Source organism: Nannobrachium achirus (assembly GCF_963921795.1).
Source record: "Nannobrachium achirus genome assembly, chromosome: 12".
Lineage (NCBI taxonomy): Eukaryota > Metazoa > Chordata > Actinopteri > Myctophiformes > Myctophidae > Nannobrachium > Nannobrachium achirus.
The window spans coordinates 60760049-60780213 of record NC_137832.1 but is presented as its reverse complement, the minus strand read 5'-3'; the positions used below and the strand labels follow the sequence as shown (position 1 = coordinate 60780213).

The 20165-nt window shown below is 42.3% G+C and overlaps 1 protein-coding gene across 1 annotated transcript; it reads right to left on the bottom strand.

Annotated features, from left to right (window-relative positions):
• Positions 1-622: 622 nt before the first annotated feature.
• vps33a (VPS33A core subunit of CORVET and HOPS complexes) lies at positions 623-19930 on the bottom strand (the record flags this gene model as incomplete). The annotated part of the gene is made up of 13 exons (XM_080739599.1): positions 623-1307; positions 3530-3698; positions 7212-7349; positions 9362-9499; positions 11439-11506; positions 12198-12324; positions 13943-14136; positions 14635-14809; positions 15667-15783; positions 17417-17603; positions 17978-18105; positions 18244-18309; positions 19829-19930. 13 exons carry the CDS (start codon positions 19928-19930, stop codon positions 1114-1116), a joined length of 1803 nt encoding a protein of 600 aa, XP_080595725.1. The 3' UTR covers positions 623-1113.
• Between the last annotated feature and the right edge of the window lie 235 nt (positions 19931-20165).

The following is a 20165-nucleotide window of genomic DNA, read 5'->3' as shown; positions in this document are numbered from 1 at the left end:
ACAGATACAAAAAAAAAGAAAGGAAAATAAATGTAGAGAGTAGCATTGTAATTTACACTTTGAGCTAAATTATATTGTGGTTTGCTAGCTTGCAAGTAAGCAAGGGGCCCACCTATTAACACTTGTGCACGTTGAACCTAGTAAAGTATCTTCTCTCTGCATCTCCTGCTGGGCCAGGAGCCCCTGTGTTCGTGGTGTAAGGCACGGACCTGCTATCGATTGGAACAGAGATCAAAACCCGCTGCTCAAACGCAGTTATCTTCCTACCGGAACATGGAGCAAATGGCTTCCTAATTCAATCAGTGTCCTGCGCTGTCAAATCACGGGCCACTACGGGCTCAGATCTCCAGACAGCAGAGGGCCATTATCGGCTGATCGGGAGGCCTGTTACTTGGCTAATTGCTCCTTCAGAGAGCTGATGGACACACTCCGGTCCTCTCCTTTCTGCCCCTCTCTCTCTCTCTCTCTCTCTCTCTGATCACCACTGCCATCTTACCTTTCACCATACAGTATGACGCATACAGTGTGGATGCTCCATATCAACGCGTTATCCAAATAAACATCTACAAGAAACCATTGTTATTTACACATTTTATTCAGCATGTAGCCAAACAGTAATAGAAAAAAAAAAGTCTAAACTAAATGAAAATCAAAAGCCGTTTGTTTTAAGCTTCTCATAAATTACATTTTCTTCAAGATTTCAAAGGTTTCCATCATATAGTACATACAGTATATACATACATACAATACACGGCACAGTGGAGCATGTTGACCAAAGATGAAAATAGCATACATTTGTAAGTAATGTATAAGCTTGCACATACATAAAATGATATGGATTATAGGGTGCAGTTGAACATTTGTAAAGCGCAAGCCTGGTTCACACTTAGTTTCGCGGCGGTGTCACGCACCGTAGACAGCCGATCTACAAGCTCACAACGTGGTGTTTTAATCCACTGTAGACATCAATGAGACACCTGCGGAACACGGACATGGACACAGCAGGCAAGGTCTTTTTGTCCAAAGGGGCGTTTGATGTATCCAGCCGTGCGTGTGTGTGCGTGCACAAGCGTGCACAAGCGTGCATGTACCTCCTAACTGGGGGCCCGAGACTCAGGGGTTCTGCGTCTCGGGCCGGTCCATGAGGGATTTGATCCAGCTGGTGCCATTAATCAGTTTGGTGGTGGCGATGATGTATTCCATCCCGCTGTCTTCCATTTGAGAAAGGAAGCGCAGGGCGGCTATTTCCGCGTACGTTACTCCCCCGAGGAAGAACACGAGCGTGGTGCGGTTCTCCCCCTGTTGGCCTGTAAGACGGTGAGAAAACAGAAAGTGATCAAACACAATGGCATTGTTCTCATTTTATTGTAACTCATTGCATGCCAGGCCCGATAGTCCCGAGATTATTTTAATGTCTTTCCCTGCCAGGCCCGATAGTCCCGAGAATTTCCACCATTTTGAAGAAAAAAAAAAGAAATTCAAAATTTTTTTTGGACCCCAAAAAATGTAGTAGGCATGATAGAAATCGCGAAATTGCATGTTTAACCCCCATAGCAACCCCATCTATCAAACATGGCAGCCATCTTTGTTTACATTTTAGGAAAACATAATGGCTTGTATCTCATGAATGCCTGAACGGATTTCCATTCGGATTTTTTTGTTTGAAAGCTGTGAGCAATGTGGACACACGTGGTGCATTATCTAGGCATGGGTGTGCATGATCCGTGCACTATGAATTACATGGAAGTCTATGGAGACCAGAGGCACCATAGAGTACGAAGGTATTGTTAAATGGCGGGGAATGTGTTAAGCTGCAATCCATTAACGTTAATAAATGTTATTGTAACCAATCTGTATAGTAGAGCATGTCAATGCAATATAACTAACAACTGTGGGGGTTGGACGTAGTCTCCCTGAACTTTAGATCCTGTGGTTGGGAAGTACCACTACTGAATGCAAAAAGGCATTGCATAAATCTCAAAGCATAATATCTCCTCTCTGTCCAAACAGGGTTTTCGTCTCAGCTCAGTAGTAGAAATGTCTACGCTTGGATGGGCGACGCTGGTTTGAAACCATCAAATTAAAACCAACAGGCTCAACACGGGGAGTTTGACACACTGTCAAATCCTGCGTCTATTGAACTCTATGGACCCCCTTACAGTGCAGTCAGGAGTCACTACGCACAGTACGCAGCTACCTGGGAGCATGTGCTTACAGAAAGAGAAGGGAAATGAGGCCTGCTTGAATCATTATTAATTCAACCTAAAATTATATTAGCCTGTGCAAATTCTGCTCCATCATTCTGCAACAACACTAAACAAACATGATTCAAAATGAAAAAGCAACACTGACATTCGTTAAAGCACCGTATTCTGGAATCTGAAGAAAAAAAATGATAATAATAATAAATAAATAAAATAAAAATAAATAAACTTAACAGCCAGAAACAGTCCTCCATTATCACCTTTTAAAAATGGAATCAGGGTACAAACAAGTAGAAACAAGCCAGCTCTCTTATACCCAAATGCACAGTTCTAATTAGCACATTTCACAGGGAGCGTATAATTAAATTCACATCGGTACGTACAACCCCTACGGCTGCAATAGCCAATAAAGGCTAAAGACTGAGAAAAATCCTAATACTGGCTCTGAATGGGGCAGTTGACGGCACGGCACCTTTCTCCTCATCCTTCTTTCCAGTGTCAATACACATGAAAAACACCACAAACAGAGGCAATGACAGTCGGCCCCGTCCCATTGTCAGCTGCATGTTGTAAATTATCAGTCGACGTGGCCGTGTCTTATCTCCAAGCAGCACACTGGAGGCCGTTTATTTTTTTATTTCTATGCCTCTTGTTTGGTGAGCAACACCACGGGTGTCACACCAAATTCTGGACCAAGGATTCACTGTGGGCCACACATGAATGTTCTTCATAGGGGAGGGGTTTAACCCATTTAGACTGGGAATGCATTATAACAGATTATTTTGTGCTTTAACTATTGAAAAATAGCAGATCTACAAGCTCACTGCGTGGCACCGAGTGCCGCGCTGCAAGCTTATAGATCCATTTTTGAAAAATCGTGAACATTTGCGCAAGTCTTTGAATATTTCAAACCCTTCTAAGGTTTTTTTTTTTTAAAACCTATGTTTCTATGTCAGTGGTGCTCAAACCCCCAAAATTATATGTATTTGGCCACGGACCCCCATCTCAAAATATTTAGTTCCAGGGACCCCCGAGAGGCAAAATTTGAGTTACAAATGTTCACTTAAAAAATACATATATTCAAAGATTTGCCGATTTGCGCTGCGAGCTTGTAGATCTGCTATTTTTGAAAAGTCATGAATATCTGCTATTTTTCAATAGCTAAAGTATAAAATAATTAAGGCCCCTCCACCTTGGGCCCAAGTAACTCAGTCCCACTTTTCCCCCCCTTGTGACGCCCATTGTGACGCCCACACAACCCCCCTTTCCCCCCCTTGTGACGCCCACACAACCCCCCCCCCCCCCCCCCCCCCTCGTTTCCTCACGTTTCTTATGAAGCCCGGCGGGCAGCTGCTGTCTCTCCTCGAAATGAGGACCCGGGAGCATCTTCAGAACCTCTTCGATGCTGCGCCAGCCGGGCCGGGCCAGGACCTGGGTCAGTCTGATGCTCAGGGGCGCGTAGCCACTGTACACGTATGAGATGTCGTTGGGGTTCTGGAGAGAAACGGAAGAAGATGATGATGAACAAACCACTGGTTGGCAATTCTGCTCCTCTGAGACCCCTAGCAGATAGATAAGACCTTTATTGATCCCTGTGGGGAAGTTCAGCTGCCATGGACCCTGCTTGTATTTCTATCCCAGGGGTTTTCAAACTTTTTTGACTAACCTTTTCATCCACGGCACCCCAGAATTACGCTTACGTCATGTTGAAGAAATATCAGTTTCCATCAGAACTGACTGAAAATAACTTTTATTATACTTTTTTTTTTTTTTTTAAGATATTTTTTGGGGCTTTAATGCCTTTATTGACAGACAGTAGGTCGACAGGAAATGGGGGGAGAGATGGGGAGTGACACGCAGCAAATCTGGGTCGGGCTCGTGAATCGAACCAGCGACCCGCTGCAGGCTACACAAAGCCTATAAACATGCGCTTGGACCAGTAGGCCATCGGGGGCGCAACTTTTATTATACTTGACATTTAACTGCTTGAACCTCAGCATCCCTATTCTGGGGGGAGGGTTCACCAAAAATAGCCAATCTACAAGCTCACAGCGCGTCACGTTGTGACTCGTTGTGAGCTTGTAGATCGGATATTTTTGGTGAAGCGAGTTGGCCGTAGATGGAAAAAGAACTCATCAAGTAGACAGTGCAAATCAGGACTGTTTTACTAAGCACAGTGAAGTGATTTTGATGTAGTGATACTAGTGATATTGATGAATTCTAAAATGTTATCAAAGTATTCTGTGGCTCCCCTGGACTGGCCTCACGGCACCCTCGGGTGCTACGGCACCCACTTTGGGAAACCCTGTTCTATCCTACCAGTTGGTTGATTGCATTCTCCTAGTGTCCGTGCCATGGTGGCTTCTAATCATGTCTAATCATGTCTAGTAGTGAGACAAGGGACATCACAAGGGACCTCATTTATAATTGCTGCGTATGCACATGTCCAGACTTGAAAGATGAGCAATGGCGCTTCCCACACAACCGTTGGGGGAAAAAACAGACAACCACACGTATGAACATTCTGGATGTACTGTAGGACAGTAGGAATTAGCGGCGGCCCTGGCAAAGTATTGAAATAAAGACAAATGACCATCCATTTCACTCTATGTGACATTACGCAGCCTTCTTAGTCTTGCGTGTCCAGATTGTTGCCTGCTTCCGGTCATACAGTCTGGAGCACGGAAAGCTCTGTCTTGTCATGAGAAGACTTTTAAGTGTGTTTTCTGCTGCCGGCTGACACCAAAAGGCTTCATAAAAAAAGAATGAATCATAAATGATAAAAAGAACAGGCCTGCAAGACTGTCTACAACAGTGTTTCTAAAATGGTGTGCAGTGATAATACATTATTTAATTTACAATATCAGTACATTGTGCACATTTTTTGAGTCATTTTCTTAGTTAAAACTTTGTATTTGGCAATAGTAAATAAAATAAACGTTTACAGATAACTCATATTATAAAGGCTATCTATTTTGCAGGAGATTTTTACTTGCCCTTTGATGTGCCTTGTGTACTAAATGTTTGAAAACCTCTAAAACCTCCATAACAAGAATGTTCTAGGCTCGTCTTAACCACGGCATCATGCTGGTTTTAGTTGTGCAGCACAATCAAGCTACACACATTACATTAACCATTTAATGAGCGGGAATACTTTGTCTAGTGCAGTGGTTCTCAAATACAGGGTTCCCACACATCTTTACCAATTAATTTCCAAAACTTTTCCAAAACTTTTCCAGAATATTTAACCCCATTTCCAGGACTATATAAAAATAATTCAGCTCAATAACGAGTCGCTTATTCCTATGCACAATGCCCAAAGACAGGTAGTGTATGGCAGTGGTTCTCAACTTTTTCTGGCCGTGACCCACGAAATAATCATATTTGAACTGCACCCTGACAAGCACTAAGAGTAGAGGAATTTTGTATAACACGGTTTTATTGTGAAAATAGCAGATCTACATGCTCACAATGCCTCGCATCGCGTATTAACAAAATCAATAACCAAAGACAATGCATAGCTATTTTTCCAGGACTTTCCAGGACCCTTGATCAATTCCAAAACTTTTCCAGTACTGGAAAAATATTTGTCTAATTTCAAAATATTTCCAGGAATTTCATGACCGTGGGAACCGTGTCAAATATCTTTGGCCCAGGGCACCACTGTAAATGACATTTTCATCCACGGCATCCCTGAATTCCATTGTTACTTTACAGCACTTTACATTTATGTCAAATATGTAAATCTTCCCCCCTTGAGAGAATATCCGTTTCCATTAGGACAGATTAAAAATAACTGGTTTAACCCCAGCATCCCCATTCTCAGGGGAACATTCACCAACTACAGATCCATCTAAAGAAAATTAAATATTGTGTAAAAAAAAAAAGCATTGCAGATGCCCTAGCACCCCAAATCATAACTGACAGCGAAAACGTCCCACTGGACTTCAAGCAACTGTGACCTCAGAAGGTTGACATTTCTCTATTATAAATGCTTGTTTTGAGTGGTCTCGTGTAATATTGTAATATTTTGAAATATGGATTTATTTTCATGAGCTGTATGCCATAACATTTTAAAATTTTAACAAAAAAGGTTTGGAATAATTCACTGAATTGTGTAATGTATCTAGAATATATTATGAAAGTTTCAAAAAATATATTAAAGTTTTTTTTTTAATATTAATGTTTATGTTGATACATACAAAAACAACAAAAAAATATGATTCTCTAGATTTTTCATTATTCCTTTTGTAATAATCATGTCTTATCTGTTTGTTGGTTTCACTGTTGTGTATTGAAATATGATGATGAACACTGTATCACTGTTATCTAATACATACAATTCAGCAAACACAAAGTGGTGGCAATTCTCAAACAGAATGTTTAGCTCCATTCTCTCACAACACCTCTCACAAACATAGCCACCACGTCAAACAAGCGTGAAAATTTTGCACTGTCCACATTTTAAACATGCCACTCTTTGAACCGAGAGAGAGAAAGACGGGGAAGGGCCCGGGGAGCTGAGCGTCCGTATACACCACGTCATCGCATCACCAATACCTTTCACAAAACTTTTTTTTTTCAAAAAACTTTTTTTTTTTTCAAAAAACTTTTTTTTCCAAAAAAAAATGTTTTCTCAAAAAACGTTTTTTTTTCAAAAACTGAACTCTAGACTTTTGCGGCCCAAAGGGCCGCAAACTTCTAGTTATATACATTTTACTTGGTTACCTTGCTGTGTTGTTCCACCCCCTGCTGACGTGACTTATGGGTGTCTCCATAAAAGTGGGTTGGTGACACACAGCGCGGGTTTTGACCAGATGAAGAGCTTGTAGCTCGAAACGTCGTCAATAAATATTCAGTCATTTGGAGCAGAGTGTGCGGGTTTCCTTTTCTATTGTGCTATTTCTCACCCAGCACCTCATTAAGAGATGTGCGTATCGTTCTACTTTTGATCAACTATGTTGATACATTTCAAATATTTGTATTCTGAGGCACCCCTGGGCTCACCTGCTCGTTGGCGTCCTCCATCCACAGTTTCAGGGTCTTCCTGATGGTGGGGTAGTTGTTCCTGGAGGTCGTCTGGGGTTTTAAAAGGCCCGTCTTCTCAAGGTTGTTAAGTGTCAGCATGTGTTCATAGCCATAGGTCTGCAGCAAAGGGGAAACCATAGTCATGGAGTCGTTTCACAGGCCATCAAAAAAACAAAACAGTTAAAGCAATAAGCAATATATATATATTTTTTTTTAAAGATTTGATTTTGGACTTTTTATGCCTTTATTTGATAGGACAGTAGACTGACAGGAAATGGGGAGAGATATAGGGAATGACATGTGGCAAAGGTCATCCGGATCGGGAATCGAACCGGCAACGCCAGCAGGCATCATGGCCTAGTATGTGGTATGCGTCTTGACCACTAGGCCAGCGGGCGCCCCAGCAATAAGCAATATTAAACTTTTGTTGACCTTGTTGGTATGTACCGCTAAATGGTTTCTTAACTTTTAGTGCACAGGGCAGACACTGCATTTTAGCAAAATAGCCGATCTACAAGGTCAGGTTGTGAGATTGTAGATCAGCTATTTTTGAAAAGGGCTCAAATCCACTGCACCGATGGGCTGCATGGCCGAGAGTCTATACGAACACAATTAGCCCGTGTTTGGGAGGGAGGGAAGGTACGGGGACGCTGATATTTGTCACTGCACGTAATCCTACAGGCTGGGGCAGCACCTGTCAGCGGGGAATAGGAGGAGTAGGATGAAGGCTCTACTACAGGGGTCTTCAACAGGGGGTCCGGGGCCCATAGGGGGTCCTCAGAGTTACTACAGAGGGGCCTCCAAATCTTCCAATCCTTTTTATATTAACAACTTGAACCGTAGTGTCCATAATCTGAGAACTGTAGGCAAAGACTTTGGTGCAGATGGGAAAAAGAGCAGACTAAGTACAGAGTAAAAGGTCAAGTTTATTAGGTAATGACAGCTCAAGTGGTTAAATATCTGAAAACACAAATTGACATGAATCCAAAATACACTGAAGATTGTGCTGTCAAACGATGAAACTATATTGGAATCTATTAACAGGTTGTGGGGGTCCCTGCTTCATCTCTCTCTCAACTAAGGGGTCCTTGGCCTGAAAACGTTGAAGACGCCAGTGGGTTCTCTTCACTGGCAGGTGAGCCAGTAGGGTACAACACCCCAGCTGCAGCGGGTGATACGCTCTGCGGAGAGGGTGATTGGCCGTCCCCTGCCCTGCCTCAAGTCCCTGCACGACTCCAGGGCGCTGAGGAGGGCAAGAAAGATCATGGCCGTACCCCTCCCACCCTGGCCACGGCCTCCTCACCCTGCTCCCCTCTGGGAGAAGGATGCGGCTGCTGAAGGCCACGACAGAGCGCCACAGACTCAGTTTTTTTCCCTCAGCCTCCAGGCTGCTCACTGCTTCCCTTCTTCCCCTGCCCCCCTGGTGACACCAGCATTATGTCTGTGCTGCACTACTGAACAATACTGCACTTTATATTATTTATTTTCTCGTGTTGTTTTGTGTTTGTCGGTTTTATGTCATATGTGGAAAGAATTACAAGAAAATCCTGTCTATTACACGATGGCAAATAAAGGAATCTGAATAAGATACAGTACTGAATAAGATACAGTACTGTATGTGCCATTTTCAAAATAAAATGCCTGCTGCATGTTTCCATAATCCGCCAATCGGCTATTTTCAAATAGCCGAAGTCTACGGCTGAAGTGGTTAATGTGTGTTTTGTAATAATATAACAAAAGTTGTCCAATAATATTGTAAAGGTCTTTGCACACTGCTGCATTTTTTTGAACGAAAATCAGCACAAATTTCAGAGCACGTAAATAAAAAAATCAACCTCACGTTATATCAATCACGTTTGCACACTGCCGCCCATTTCGTATTTATTTTTGGACTAGGGTTGATTTTCTTTTTTACGTTTTTTTGCGGATTTAGGATTTCCAAAACGCAACAAGGAAAGAAAAAAAAACACAGCAGTGTGCAAGTACTATATTTGCCTCTGAGATGTAGTGGAGTAGAAGTAAAAGTATTGAAAACCAGAAAAACTCCATTAGAGTAAAAAATCCTCAAAGTGTACAGTACTAGAGTAAATGTCCTAAGTTACTTTACACCACTGCTTGACTTCACTTACCTGCAGGATTTCCCTCTTGTAGTAGTCCAACACCTTCTGCTTGAGGCCGTTGTTGCAGACAGACTGCATACACACCAGACGCAGAATCTTGATCAAGGGATCTTTCTGGGCAATGCAGTCTTCTATATAAGTGTTCACCTGCATTGAGAAACAGTAAAGATGCTTTTTAACAAGTGGAAAACAATGTGCTTTAATCCAACACATTTTAACCATAAAATACTAACATTCAGGCTATATGTTGATCTTATCTTACTTATTATATTTAAACAGGAGCAGAAAAAGAGGTTTTTGTTCTTTGGCACCTCTGTTCATTGTGTTCAAATGCAGATCATGAATATTTAAAGCCTCAACTTTTTTTTCCACCCTAGATTTTTATCCCACGATTTTCTAACACATTTTTCACCCAGTGCCAATTGCCTAAGCTGTAATCCTGGGCGCTAGTGCCAAGTGGGGAGAGCCTCCAACTGAGCTCATGCTTCCTTCAGTGCATGAGGAGTGAGAAGGCCGCCTCTCATCACCTGACAGACGGGGGGGGGGGGGGTAGGACGTAGCACGTGGAAGGAACACGTTATTCCAACTAGTTCCTTTCCCCTCCACCAGGTGCCTTGACTGACCAAGAGGAGGCAGTATAGAGCGTATACCAGGATTACAGCATGTTGTTTGTGAGGGTACGTACCCAAGGGGACACAATGAGAAAATACAAACTCCACACAGAAAGGCCCTTTCGCCAACCCCACCTAGGGAGAACATGCCCTCAGCGTCCTACAAACCCGGGACCTTAGCTGTGAGGCGACAGCTCTACCAACTAGCCCTATTCACGACCCGCCCACTCAGCAAATTTCTCAGCAACTTCCTGGTGCTGACGTCAGTTTTGAAGGGGAAATTAATACAGAAATAGCTGGACTTAAAGCCAACAAATCATTATTTCGAACGGTAAAGTAAATTATAATGCTTTGTGCCTTTTACTATCTTGTGTTCTTGATCATGCTAGCCGTATTTTATACTTTACTATTCGGAAATCGCATTAAATTTGCGATTTCTGTGTTAACTCTATGGGCTTTTAGCAGGGTTTTACCCTTCAAAACGTGACTTCAGCACCAGGGGGATGTATAAAATATACATTTGTCCAATCTGTATGGTAGATTATGTTAATACAATATAACTTTTACAAGTGGGTTGTTGTATTTTGTCTCCCTGTTCTTCTATTGAGACATTTGAGACGTGCCAAAGTTCATGTCTCACCTAGACACAGTATCTGACACGAATTTTGACCTGATGGTCAAGATTCAATTTATCCCCCGAGCAAGCTGTATTAGCTCAATAAGAAAAATATTAAAGTGTTAGTTCAGCTATTTTTTACATAAAGCTGTGTGAAATACTTGCCATTAAAATAGTGGTTACAAATGTATTAATTGATTACCAGAGTCCCGTGGTCAGAGTTCTGGTCAGTTTTAGATGAATATAAAGTAGTTCCGGTGATTTGGCAGGGGCTCATGGGCATGACCCAATCATTAAAAATAGATGAATTCACAAAACTAGCGTCATTTGTATTGTTGACCTATTTCTACCAAATAGACCAACTTTCGTTCAACTTTGACCCCTCTGTCACATGGTACTATTTTTTTGTGTCCAGTATCACTACGCCGCTGCAACGTATTTACCCAAAACAAGGTGCTTTGCAGTCAGCTGATCAGAACGAAACCTCGCCCTATATGGTAGAAATAGGCCAACAATACAAATGACGCTAGTTTTGTGGATTAATCAATGATTGGGCCACGCCAAATGGCCCCCACCCCATTGGAACTACTTAATATTCATCTAAAACTGACCAGAACTCTGACCACGGGACTCTGGTAATCAATTAATACATTTGTAACCACTATTTTAATGGCAAGTATTTCACACAGCTTTATGTCAAAAATAGCTGAACTAACACTTTAAGCTGGAAACCAGGTTCAAATACGGGATAGAAGAGGAAAGTTACATTGTGCTGCTTTAGGTTTTTAAGACAAGTAATTTCTACCTATGAAACAGATTAGGATCAACACTGGGTGGGTAGGTACAGTAGGTACTGTACCTTGTCTGTGTCGACCCCCGTCATAAACTCCTGCTCCACTGTCAGATTGTCAAAGAAGGCCTCAGAAGCTGAAACCGGAGACATTAGGAAAAGATAAATGCTATACATAGTACTGCTGCCCAGCTTATAAATGATTATACAAAAAATGTATTCTTGGGCAGGCTGCAAGTAGACAAAATTTGAAATGTACTAGATGTTTACCAATTTTCCTTGGAGTCAATCGCCTAGGAAACGCCAAAGTTGTGTCTAGTCGTTTTATTGGATTTTTCTGTTTCTTTCGATTTCACAATATAATAGAAAGAACTACAGATTGGATATGATTGCCGTCGGGTAGAACTTCCATAGTTTTATGTTTTCTTTTTTCCACAAATGTATGGGATTGGTAATCCTTTAACCACAATTAACCAATGTTTTATACTTAATCATACGTCAAAGTTGAGCAAAACTTTTCTCAACGCAATCTTGTTGATTGACTATTTGCGCAAATTTAACATTTTTGGAAGAATGGGTTCATGTTTATTTATAACATGCCCAAAATATATGGACACCAGGTTTAAAATGAAAAGAATGAACAAGAGCTTGTGATTAAATAATAACTATACAGGACCACATTGGAACACAGGTTCTTTTTTCATTTCCTGAAAAGTAACGGCTTTCCAACATACAAGCCAAGGTTTCTGCCCGACAGCCACGATACGAAGGAGAGGACAAGAAGGGAAGCGTATGAAGGAGAGGACACTTAGGGAAGCGTATACGTACTGGTGATGTCCTTGATGAGCTCAGCTATAGAGGTGTGGTTAGCTAGTGAGCTCCTTGCTGCCTGCATGTGAGGCAACTGGGACACAAACTGCTTGATTTCCCCCACTGTTTTAGCATTGTGGCGTTCCTATGAGACAAGAGGAGAAGACACATTTAACAAAAACCAGACCCCTGTTCATCATCCAAAGTTACCCCAGACAAAGCAAAACACACCCGCGGCTGAAGAGAAACTCTTAAATGTCCTAAATGCAACGGGAGATCACGTGACCGGGAGGTCCAGTTCCCTCATAGACAGCCAGTCACGAACGTGGATTTATCTCCTAATGTAACTTTTAAATCACGATCATGTTTAAAACGAGCCCTTCTCTACCGGCCCGTTAGAAGAGCACTGATGACCGCGATTGATATTTTTCTGTTCTGAGTGAAGGAAAATACTATCGCAAAAAGAATCCAGGACATTTACTCAGATTACTTTTACTCTGAGCCTCCGAAATAAGATAAAAGGTAAAAGGTCAAATCAATACAATTGTGTGAACTTCTTTGGGATTCTTGGTCGCATGTGGGCACCCAGTGTGTTAAATGTGTATTCAACAAAATATTCTATTTCTTTTAGAATATAACTAAATCTTGACACCAACACTATGACATTAAAATAAGCTACTGAAATTGGTAACATTACCCAGAGCATCAGGTTGTAAAGTTTGCTCATATATTGAGTTCATCTGGAGCTCAGGCCAGTAATGGTAGATGCATTTAGATAGATAGATAGATAGATACCTTTATTATCCCACGGGGGAAATTCAGTTGCCCAGAGGCAGCACAGCAGTTAAGGTTACAAGTTACAGAGAAGTAAGAAAAAGAAAAAGAGTACTGTAGTGTACAGCCCAAAGAGCAAGCACAAAAAAAGATAAATAAAACATAGCGTGTCGAAAGCTATTGCACTAGGAATAGCAAACGTGTGACTGCAATCAATACTTTTGATTACAGGGCTGATTATTCATCAATAAAAGAAAAACTAATTACTGCAAGATTTGGACTGTATCTGCATCTTTGAGTAATTGTCATCACCCGTCCAGATCTATTGGTTTTCTGTTGTGCACTTTGCAACACTTGCCATAGAGATTACAATCAGATTTGATTAGTTGTGGTGTCTTCTTGAGCAAGTAAAGCTTTCTAGCTTATTTCAACCTCTCCCCTGCCCAGTCCATAGTCCCTGTACCCAAGAACACCTCAGCCGTAATTTAATTATAGTCCAATACTATTCCTATTGTTGCAACCGTCAGGTCGCAAGTTACTATAAGCTCCACCGGCTGTCAGTCAGTCAGTCCGTCCGTCACACTTTTGGCCCTACTCTTATCTCCGGCACCGTTGCCCCTATCCACGACAAACTTTGCACACAACTCCTTGGCTGGCAAACCACAACCTCCGCCCCTGATTTCTAACATGCCCATCTTCTAGCGAAACCATGAGGTTGCCGACCTGCCGGTCGCTTATCTCCCGATAAGGGAGTCTTACTGGTTAATATTATCTTGTGTGTATTGTATTGCTGTTGTTGCACACACAGTCTAGCAGACCATGGCACACCGACATTTCACTGCGTGTACCGGTATAAATGAATGACAAATAAACCTGCCTTGAGTCCTTAGCTGAGACCTCTATGGTACAATGGGCTTATAATATCATGTTGTATGACCTTGCTTCTAAACTATACAAAGTAATGGTGGATGCATCGGGGTGAGACGCACCTCGAAGGCAGCAGAGATGATTTTGGCCTTCCTGCTGAGCGCTGCTCCAACAGCATTGAAGTTCTTGTCCCGGATCTCAGCGTACAGTTCCTCTGCAGAGTTGAGCTGCAACTTCTTGGCCTCCGTGGGTAAATCTTTACCCCCTTCACCTTGCTTCTTCTGAGCAAACTTCTCGGGGGGCAACTTGACATACCCTAAGTTACAGCAAACACAACTATATAGAACCATGGTTCTCAACCTTTTCAGGCCTGAAAAAAAGCATTTTTTTAACTGGGGAATTGAGTTAGCATTACATTTAGTTTGACTCTCAACCTGTGGTTCAGGAATCAGGACCCCCAGGGGGGGTCCCACATGATTTTGGGTAGGTACCCAGATGACAGTGAACTGAGTGACAATTTATAGACTTTTAAGACCTTTTTAATGCCAAAAAAGAAAAGCAGGGAAAAAAATAAGAAAAAAAGACGATTACTGCATCAAAAGTAATCAACAAACTATACTATAAAAACTTTTGTGAAATTATTTTGGAGGGTCACAGCCTGAAATATCTTACAGGAGACATACCCTACTGTATGTTACAGGAGTCATAAAGCACATGCAACCAGAAGAAACATAAAGAGAGACAAAATAATTTAAGTGGGGGGGGGGGGGGGAGTATAGGATAATACAAAAATACGATAGTAATGAATCCTGACCATTAGTGATCCCATAGATCTCATCGATGAGGCCCTCGTAGGTGAGCTGGGTGGCCAGCGGGGTCAGCAGGTCAACGTTACGGTCCAGAAGCAGCAGAGTATCAAACACTGGCAGGATCTGGCTCTGACTTCCAGCAAACTCCCTCTTCATTCTCAGCATCATGTTGGCCACATGCTGCAAAACCATAAAGTTATTATTTTACAGTCATGTTATGTTATGCAAGATTCATTTAAGACACCTCTCGTAGCTCCTAGGATGCCCGGGGATTGTCCAAAATTATATTGATTTATGTTCAAATTAATACATTTTCCGGTGCCTGTGTCATTTTACTGCAGGCATAAACTCACCAGTGAAAGGAGTGTTTAATCATGTTTATCTAGACCAGTGTTTCTCAATCCTTTTTGGCTTGAGTACCCCCTTTCCTCGATTTTTGAATCTAAGTACCCCCTTCACCCGACAACATTTTGCTCATAAAACTGCAATACCAAAAATAGTGGTAGGCACAGGTACAGTATGATGCTATGATAACCCCATTTCAAGAATATAAAATCACAAATAAGAAATGGAGTAATGGTGTCTCCAGAGCACCACTGAGCAGATTTATTTTCAAAACTGTGGCCATAACATTGCAGTCCAGTTGTGATGTCAATAACTTTAAAACATTCAAACAACTTTCAAGCACATCCCAGTTGCCTGGTACAATGTAATTTGGCTTAGCAACTATCAGGCTCACTCCAAGTTTAACCCTGTCATTATTAAACATAACAGTAAACGTTTCCCCCTCATACTTCAATGTTTTTTAATTATTTAACTAAGAACAATATTATCATTATTTGTACTTTCTCACGTACTCCCTGCAGTACCTCCGCGTACACGTACCCCCATTTTTTAAACACTGATCTAGACAAGTAGTAGTCAATAAACACATTTATGTGGAATGGTTATTGTGAAAAATATACCAGTCAAGGTGTTTAAGTCTAATTTTAAAAAGTTACACAGTGATACGTAGTCGACTACTGCACCATACTCACCCTGGCACACTCTCCTTTCCCATAGATCTGTGGTATAGTACCGTACAGGGCCTGCAGGGTCATGATGCCCTTGGCAGTGTGGTACAAACTGGTCTGATCATTCTCAAGATAGCACTCCTATAGGAGACATACACAGAGATGTTAAATAAGTCTCACTAGATAGATGCACACGAGAACAGTAAACCTCAGTGAGAAACCAGGCATTTTTTACAGTCACTTTGTAATTGATTTTGTAACTGGGGCATAGGGCTGTCACAATTATTACATAATCGTCTAATCGTGATTGTTTGACATTATCGCAATTATTTTGTCATAATCGTCATAATCGTGAATGTTGAAAAATGACAGAAATAGTGGAAATAGCAGATCTACAAGCTCACAACGCGTCGCATCGCGACGCGTTGTGAGCTTGTAGATCGGCTATTTCCACTATCAATGTTATTTTTTAAGTAGTAAGTTGTCAAATATGTCAGTAATGTATTTGTATATTTAGGTTATGTGTCATATCTACCATATGCAACTTCAAAGCCTAAAAGCCAAACAGAAATGTAATTATCAACGACAAATACACAATTAAATCGTTAATCGCCAATTATTTGAGTGACAATTAATCGTCATGTAAAATGTCCAAAAGAATCGCTCAAGCCGTCTCTCTTGTATGCTTCGTCAACACAACACGACACAAATTGCACAGCATTCCCAACAGAAATGACATCATGCTCAACACACAGGATACAAAAAATACATGTTTCCTTTGTGTCCCAAACATTCCAGAACACCTCAGAGTCAGAGGAACATTGTTCTGTGAGAAATTAGTTAGGTGTCAAGTTGTCGGGTGGAAAACTTGTAGGTCTAAAACTGTTAACTCATCTGGTGCCGATCCCGAACTAGTTCGGCTTTATTTCAATCCAATACAATCTTTTTTTTATTAATTCACTTACCCCGAGCTGCTTGTAGAGTCGTGGGTGGTCCTGGCTCGCTAGCCGCTAGCCAGCTAGCCGTTCTACTCTGTCCGACGATATATTCCATTAAAAATGGTTTAAAATACATTTTTGAGCTCCCCAATGTTCACCCGATGTTCGGCGCCGCTTCCGATGAGTACACGAGTGTGCCGATCCCGAAGTAGTTCGGCTTTATTTAATTAAATGAATAAAATGATAAGAGGCCTTCTGAAGCCTGGCTTGATTTTTGTAGCTACTAGCCGAAAGCTAACAACGTCCCGGCCGGCCGTAATTTGCGAACGCAATCGCCAATCTCCGCCTAATCCAATGAAAGACCGCATCTTTAAAGGCTTATATCTCTTTTTTGTGTTTTAGGAAAGCGGCGCGAGGTTTATTTACGGCGAAATCGCCCAAAAATGATCTTTTAGATGACAAAATGGGAATAGCCATTCGGTTAGCATCTTCATCCGGGACATTTCCATGCCGTGCATGAATGTGAGCACGTCAGGTCCTGGAAGCTGAAGTCCTGGAAGCTAAAGCGCTCGCCTATGAGAGATGCGCTGGCATTCTTTGGCCCCTAGAGGGCGCTGGCGCTCAAAGAGTTAATTTCCGGAAAAGGGGAAAAAAAGGGAACCGGTCTTCCAATTGATATTATTTTTGCGTGACACTCTTGTACAACTAAGTAGCACATTTATTTACAGGAACAAAGAAAAACATAAAAAAACTGAAATATAGAGATACGAGGTTTCTGCCCGACAGCAACAATATGCTGCAAATATACACTTGTGCTGCCCAGATGTTGTACACACCCTGAAGGCACCTTCAGACTCCATGGAGAGTAGGTCACCATCGTAGGGGATCAGGTCCAGGATGTACTCATCAATGTTGATGAAAGAGCCGTGCACGCCTTGCTCCTTCAGCCTCTGCTCGCAGAGCATGCTCCGCCGCGGAACAAACAGGATGTGGAAGTCCCGTGGCGAGTGCATCTTATCCTCACTGGGCATGGGACGAAATGAACATTTAGTTGGGACAAAAGAAAACCGCGATTTACGATATCATCGTGATAATCAAAATCCTGGGGCGGAACATTAGCCAAAAAATAACCGATCTACAAGCTTGTAGATCGGCCATTTTTTAGGAAAGAGATTTGATAGAGAGTGAAAAAAAGGCTATCAAGTACGTATATATTATAAGTACCTTTTACCAATTATAGAGGGTTTAAGTGGCACCGGATATGAAGCTCGGCAAATAAAGGTGAATTGATCCCAGTGCATGACGGAGGACGATATCACGATGAATTAAATCTCCATGAGTGTTTTTATCACGATAAACAATAATATGTGCCACTGAAAGCTAGATGGATCACAAACCTGAAGATATTCTCAGCAATGATGTCCATCAGCTCCAGTCTGGGACGAACAAAGAAGATGATGTTCTTGACATCAGCAGGTGGGAGGCGCCCTCCCTTGAGGGTGAACATCTTCTCCACCTCATGTTCCTGAAAAGCACAGTCGTTGTACAGTTAGTAAGTAAGTACACCGTCCTTTTATTGTTAGAAGTGTTTTTGCGTTACTTAATATTGGGACGAAAAACAGAGACACATGAGCTCGTAGCAAAACAAACAAGCAGATCTCACCTTCAGTAAAGAATACTGCGCTATCAGTCCAAAGGGTCCTGTGAGATATTCATCCCAAACTATGGCCTGAAGTAAAATGACAAATGATAGACATACATGTTTACATGGAAGTGCTGTACAGTAGTACCAGACTACAAGTCAGATATCTGGTATGGTTACTAACAGCATGATACCATAACCATACTATGGTCATGTTGCTGGTCAAGATAATTTGCAACCTCTGTGAAGTTGGCACCACATATGATGAAAACATGCATTCAAATTGTGTAATTCTTTAGTGCTGGATTTCTGCTGAATTGTGCTGTAAAGTTTATAATTTGTGCTGGTATCATTTTCGAGATATTTCAAGTTATATAAGTTAGCTGAGCCTTGCACCCCCCATTTTTTGGCTCGAAATCCCCAAAAAATGGTGTCATTGTTTAATCATCAATATATATATATATGTTAACTTACAGTATGTTTGGGTAACTCAGGACGGTAAGAGTAAGAGCGCTTGTTTTGTCGTTCACCACACACTAATCACCACCAGATGGCGACGACAGCCCATAGACAGCCATTCACTAGTGCAGGCGCTGACGTCACTCGTTTGCGACTCTCTTTCTTTATTTACTAGCCTAGCTGGGCGGTGTTTAGCCATTAGCTTAGCCATTAGCTTAGCCATTAGCTTACTATGAGCGTTTATCGTGGGCTTGCCCAGGCCTTACGGCCTGGGCATAAATATAACGATTGCATTCACCACGGCTTCGTAACTGGCCCGCTCTTCGCCCCCGAGCGCCGCAGGCGCGAGTGGCCGCGACCAAGGTCCGCTGGCCTTCGCGCCGCTTGCAATGTCGTGGACAATCGAGCGGCTCCGCCTGGAGGACGTTGTTGTGGGCGACCGCTTGTTCCGCCCCGTGCGGCACCACGAGTGCTCCGTTTCTCGACCGTCCTGTTTCTCTAACAAACCGTGACACTCGCGCCTGCGGCGCTCGGGGGCGAAGAGCAGGACCAAGGTCCGCTGGCCTTCGCGCCGCTTGCAATGTCGTGGACAATCGAGCAGCTCCGCCTGGAGGACGTTGTTGTGGGCGACCGCTTGTTCCGCCCCGTGCGGCACCACGAGTGCTCCGTTTCTCGACCGTCCTAATACCCAAACATACTGTAACATATATATATATACAATGTGTGTGTGTGTGTGTGTGTGTGTGTGTGTGTGTGTGTGTGTGTGTGTGTGTGTGCGCTACTGGTTATATGAATTAGCAGAATATAGCAGCATTACAGTGGTGTGGCCTACAGAGGGCGGTGTAAAGCAGCAGTGCTTAGCCTAATAGTACACAGAACACATAGTACATAGAACACAGCATCAGAACAGCAGTGGTATGTAGAATATCTAAAAACTTATAGCAGCACAAATTATAAAATGTACGGCACAATTCAGCATAAATCCAGCACTAAAGAATGACATTTTTTTAATGTTTTCATCATATGGGGTGCCAACTTCACAGAGATTAATTTACAGCTGCCTCGTCACCCACATCATCGCATCACATCAAACGTAAAACAATTTAGATTTCAACCTTGCCAGCAGATTGTCACAGTCGTCGTTTACCTTGCTCCCTGCACATTTGTCTAAAAACTCCCGAAGCTCCTTTCTCGCTGCTTCTCTCAAGATGTTTAGGTTTACTCTTCCGTAGGATAAATGCGCTGCCATTTTCACTCTGTAGCAGCCAGGCAGGCGCAGCAGGTCAGGTGACTTCAACGCAGCCAGGGGTGTCACACCAAATTCTGGGCCCTGGGTACAATGATTCACTGCGGGCCCCCCATGAATGTTCTTCATAGGGGGAGGAGGGAGTTTAACCCATTTAGACTTGGAACGCATTATTTTGTGCTTTAACTATTGAAAAATAGCAGATATCTGTATGTGAGCTCGCAATTCTTTTCTTTTT